At 40.8% G+C, this 6,000-nt stretch overlaps 1 protein-coding gene across 1 annotated transcript in view; it reads right to left on the bottom strand.

Moving 5' to 3' along the window:
* Window positions 1-3,535: 3,535 nt before the first annotated feature.
* LOC143767445 (uncharacterized) overlaps window positions 3,536-6,000 on the bottom strand; it is a 40,183-nt gene continuing 37,718 nt past the window's right edge. The window contains exon 12 of the mRNA XM_077255781.1: window positions 3,536-5,533. Coding sequence (XP_077111896.1) covers window positions 4,077-5,533 — 1,457 coding nt within the window. The 3' untranslated portion in view covers window positions 3,536-4,076. The remainder of the gene's footprint in view (window positions 5,534-6,000) is intronic.

Genomic DNA, 6,000 nt, shown 5'->3' with positions numbered 1-6,000 from the left:
CATCTGGCAGGGTGAGGCTGCTGAGGGAATTCTGCATCTGGCCGGGGGAGGCTGCTTACGGGAGAGAGGAGAAGCTGCTGAGGGAAGTCTGTGTCCTGCATCCAACAGGGTGAGGTTGAGGAGGGGGCAGAGATCATGATCATGGCTAGTTGACAAGGAGCGGCGGCGCCAATTGCATTTTAAAAGGGTGCCAACCTCTGCGGACAGGTAGGAACAAGAGTAATTGACAAAAAGGGTGATCTCCTTTAATGCTTTACTACTTGCTATTTTTCCTATTATCATATCACTTTTTGAGTTCTCCTATTTTGAGGTGTATTTACAGTATATTCTAGAATTTATAGGTTTTTAATGATTACCAAAAAAATCTCTTTATTGGTACTGTGAATATATATGCAATAATATACACTGTTTACATTTATTAACCCCTTAACACCTAAAGACGTGCAGTGTCCATCATAGGATTGCCTCATCCTATTTGGTGCGTGCTTCGGCGATGCGCCCGCACCTTTTTCGGCACATGACAGCTGATAGGGGCACGTGAAAGCTGATCTGATCAACTCTCATGTTCCCCTAACAGATGCAGGAGGAATCGCCATCCACCTGAAGCTTTTAACGTGTTAAATGCCGCTGTCAATCTCTGACAGCGGCATTTAACATGCATACGCTGGAAGCACGTAGAAAACCATAACCATCGGCACCCATGTCACATGACTGTGGGTCTCACATAGGTTGGCATGACAATCCGGGGTCTGCAGGAGACCCCTGTGGTTATTATTGCCGGATAGCTATGATCGCCGTATGACAACGGCACTTAACATGCACACTTTGCAAACCACTCCCATCGGCGCTCGTGTCACATGACTGTGGGTCGCCAATGGGATGGCATGACAAACCAGGGTCTTCAGCAGACCCCTGTGGTTGTCATTGCTTTGCTATGAGCGTCAACCAGTGGTCGGCACTCATAGCAAGTGAGCATTTCTGCTACATAGAGCAAGGCTGTGGCCCTGCTTTGTGTAGCGCAGGCGATCGGATGATCGCAGCTTCTAGACTCCCACGGAGACTACTGAAGCTAGTAAAAAGTGAAAAAAAAGTGTTTTTTAAAAAAAAATATAAAAAACTTTAAATCTCCCCCCCATTCAAAATAAAACCATAAAATAAAAAAATACACGTTTGGCATTGCCGCGTCCAGACTCGCCCGATCTATCAGTACATAAAAAGAATTAATCTGATCGGTAAACGGCGTAACGCGAAAAAAAATCAAAAAACAACAGAATTACTTTTTTTGGTTGCTGCAACATTGCATTAAAATGCAATAATAGGAGATAAAATGATCACATCTACACCAAGATGGTATCAATAAAAATGCCAGATCGGCATGCAAAACATAAGCCATCACCCAGGCCCAGATCACAAAAAATGGAAACATTAGGGGTCTCAGAAAATGACTTCTTTTTTCTCTTTTGACAAACTTTGGATTTTTTTTTCACCAAATAAATAAAAAATAATCTATACATGTTAGGTATCTACGAACTCGCAATGACCTGGAGAATCATAATGGCAGGTCAGTTTTGATGAACATGGTAATGAAAACTACCAAAAGCAATTGTATAATTCCACTTTTTTTTGCAATTTCACTGTACGATTTTTTTCCCATTTTCCAGTACACTATTTGGTAAAACCAATCCTGTCAATCAAAAGTACAACTTGTCCCGCTAAAAACAAGCCCTCACATGGCCATGTTGATAGAAAAATAAAAAGTAGGTATGTTTGAGAAACATCTTTATTTGGGAAATTGGTCTGGGCTTGCAGGGCATGGACTGGCGCTGATCTCCCGGCCTGCATCCTCATACATGCTATGAGGCTGCTGAGTTCAGGTCAGGAGACCCGCGGCCCATCCATGCACCGCGGTCCAAGTGTAGACCGATATCCACCGACAGCTTCCATAAATCTACAGAAAGCAGAATACCATAATCTGCAATCAGAAATACAGATTATAAAAAAAGTCACAATCTGGTTTCAATTATTTAAAAAAAAAATGTATGTGACTCATTCCCTTAAAGAAAAAAAAATATATACCTAAAAAGAGTATTGGGTATTTTAACAAAGGTTTAATAGGCAGAAGTGGAGTTTTTCCAAGAGTGGGCGGTGGGACTGTGGAAGATTTGAGGGGTGGAGTCGGAGCTGGGGTAGAGCCTGGGCGGAGTCTCAAGGGGCCCAAAAATGTTTAAAGTATGGGGCCCTGAAATTCCTAGTGGCAGCCCTGATACACGGTATTAAGAAATGGGGTATGTGAACTTTTGAACAGGGTCATTTGGATGTTTTGGGTTGTTATTATGATTTAAAAAGAGAAACACAGTAGTTTGACAATGAGGCCGACGTCACACTGGCGAGGTTTACGGACGTATGAGCGCAGAAAATACACCCGTAAAATACGCATAACACACGGCCCAATGATTCTCTATGGCCCAGCTCCTATAAGCCGTATTTTACTGATCTGTATTATACGGTCTTCTATGGCCGTACAAAATCGCGGCATGCTGCGTTTGTCACCGTAATGCGCAAAAAAAATCGCCAATGAAAGTCTATGGGGGCGAGAAAAATACGGATTACACACGGACCAGCAGTGTGACTTGCGACAAAATACGCACCGGTGTTAGAGAAAAGCCAGTAATTCAATTGCCGGCTTTTCATTTCTCCTTCACAAACCCGACAGGATATGAGACATGGTTTACATACAGTAAACCATCTCATATCCCTTTTTTTTTTGCATATTCCACACTACTAATGTTAGGGCGCTGTAGCTTGTAAAATAAAGGGTTAAATGGCGGAATAAACTGGCGTGGGCTCCCGCGCAATTTTCTCCGCCAGAGCGGTAAAGCCAGTGACTGAGGGCAGATATTAATAGCCTAGAGAGGGTCCATGGTTATTGGCCCCCCTGGCTACAAACATCTGCCCCCAGCCACCCCAGAAAAGGCACATCTGGAAGATGGGCCTATTCTGGCACTTGGCCACTCTTTTCCCATTCCCGTGTAGCGGTGGGATATGGGGTAATGAAGGGTTAATGTCACCTTCTATTGTAAGGTGACATTAAGCCAGATTAATAATGGAGAGACGTCAATTATGACACCTATCCATTATTAATCCAATAGTACGAAATAGTTAAGAAAACACACACACATTATTACAAAGTATTTTAATGAAATAAAGACACACGCCAATTTTTTCCGCCATTTAACCCTTTATTTTACAAGCTACAGTGCCCAAATTTAGCACATACACAGTACTAACATTAGTAGTGTGGAATATGCAAAAAAAAAAGGGATATGAGATGGTTTACTGTATGTAAACCATGTCTCATATCCTGTCGGGTTTGTGAAGGAGAAAGAAAAAGACGGCAATTGAATTACCGGCTTTTCACATATATCGCGCTGAATTAAATATAAATACAGAATATATATATTTATGTGTCTCAATGACATATATACAGTATATATATATATATATATATATATATATATATATGTTTTACCGAACATTTGAGCACATAAATCCATTAGATGTCGGTTTTGCAAGCCTGTGAGAAAATATCGCGGTACGGATGCCATACGGATTACATACAGAGGATGCCATGCGCAAAATACGCTGACACACCCTGCCTACGGATGACATACGGATCACTATTTTGGGGACTTTTCTGCGTATTACGGCCGTAAAAAATGGACCGTATTTACATACGCTGAGTGTGACGCCGGCCTAAATGGCTTCACCCAATGACTAACCATGGTATCAACATTCATATTCTCAGAAAAAAGGCCAAGAAAGCAAAAATTTTGCTAGGGTATGTAAACTTTTGAGCACAACTGTAATCTTCTTCAAAGCGTAAAATGGAAGTGGAAATTTTTAACAATTCAAACGTAGTGAATCGCAGATTGTTTGACTCCACCAGGTTCAACATATTTCTACAAATTCAACAAGAATTTGAGTCGCACTAGATCAAATTTCTCATCATCAGGAAGTATTGAACCAGCTGTAAAACATTTACCACATGAAGAACATGATTATGGAGTGTGACCAGTTTAAATGTAGTCATGGTCAACAAGATGTGATTCCATAGAGAAGCATTTCCTGCTTTCTAAGCCTGAAAGTGGCATCTCTCCGGTGTGACTTATATGAGGTGTAGCATAACATGATTTTTTTGTTAAAACACTTTCCAAATTCTGCGCATCAGAGCAACTTATAACATGTGTGAATTGCTGATGGGTAACAAGGTCTGACTTCCGTTTAAAATATTTCCCACATTCCAAACAGGAATTAGGTTTCTCCCCTGTATGAGATTTTTGATGGGCAATAAGATGTGAGTTCTGAGAAAAACATTTCCCACAGTCTGAGCATGAATATGGCTTCTCTCCCGTGTGACATCTCAGATGATTAACAAGACGTGTTTTCTGATTAAAACATTTCCCACATCCTGTGCATAAGAATTTCTTCTCCCCTGTGTGAATTCTCAGATGAGATACAAGATATGACTTCCGTGCAAAACATTTCTCACATTCTGAACATGAAAATGGCTTCTCTCCTCTGTGACTTCCCTCATGTCTAATGAGATTACAGCGTTGGTTAAAAAAAGCTCCACCTGTAGAACATGAATAAGGCTTCACCTTGTGAACGTTCTCATGTCTAACAAGTTGTGTATTTGTTGCAAAACATTTCCCACATTCTGAGCAAGAATATGGCTTCTCTCCTGTGTGACATCTCAGATGCTTAACAAGATGTGTTTTTTGATTAAAACATTTCCCACATTCTGTGCATAAGAATGGTTTCTCCCCTGTGTGAATTCTTTGGTGAATTACAAGATCTGACTTCCGTGCAAAACATTTCTCACATTCTGAACATGAAAATGGCTTCTCTCCTGTGTGACGCCTCTCATGTGTAAGGAGATTACAGTAATCCTTAAAATATACTCCACACGTGGAACATGAATAAGGCTTCTCCACCTTGTGAATTCTCTCATGTATAACAAGTTTTGAATTAGTTGTAAAACATTTCCTACATTTTAAACATAAAAATGGCTTCACTCCTGTGTGACATCTCTCATGCCTATTGAGATTCCAGTAACGGCTAAAACGTGCTCCACAAGTAGAACATGAATAAGGTTGCCCCACTTTGTGATATTTCTCATGTATAACAAGTCTTGATTTAGATGTAAAACATTTCCCACATTCTGGACATGAAAAGCCCTTTGCTTTTATGTGACTTTTTTCAGGTTTAACAAGATTTAATGCATCTTCATAATACTTCCCATCTTGTAAACATGGATTCTCCTCATATTCAACATCCATTCTGTTATTTTTATTTTTCTGTAATGAATCAGGAGATAGGACCTGTTGAAAAGGGTCAGATGATAAATGTTCGCTCTGAAGGGCTGATGGTAGACATGGGATACTGACATGCTCTTCATGTTGTGTGATCTCATCAGCAAATAATTTAAAATCAGAAGATCTCACACGTCTCTTTGGGATTCTGATATATTCACCTGCCGGGAATAAAAAATGTTTTATTTTATAATATAATTAATAGAATATTGATCATGTATAACATTTCTATAAAATAATATAATGTGATAAACCAGCTTCTCCACCATGACAGAAGATCAGCTCTCCACCCTTTTGTCAAGATCACATCTCACCACTTGCACGCAAGACCCGCTCCCGTCCAACCTCATCCCTAACTTCGTCATAGTCTTCATCCCAACCCTAACACACCTCCTCAACCTCTCACTCACAACTGGTGTCTTCCCCTCATCCTTCAAGCATGCCGAGATCACATCCATCCTCAAAAAGCCCTCCCTCGACCCATCCTCTGTGTCTAGCTATCGCCCAATATCTCTTCTCCCTTATGCACAAAAACTATTGGAACAGCATGTCCATCTTGAACTGTCCACCCACCTCTCATCCTGCTCCCTCTTTGATCGGTTACAATCTGGTTTCCCACCACACCACT

The sequence above is a fragment of the Ranitomeya variabilis genome, chromosome 4 (assembly GCF_051348905.1).
Source record: "Ranitomeya variabilis isolate aRanVar5 chromosome 4, aRanVar5.hap1, whole genome shotgun sequence".
In the NCBI taxonomy this organism is placed as follows: domain Eukaryota; kingdom Metazoa; phylum Chordata; class Amphibia; order Anura; family Dendrobatidae; genus Ranitomeya; species Ranitomeya variabilis.
This window is presented reverse-complemented; position numbering and strand designations above follow the sequence as displayed.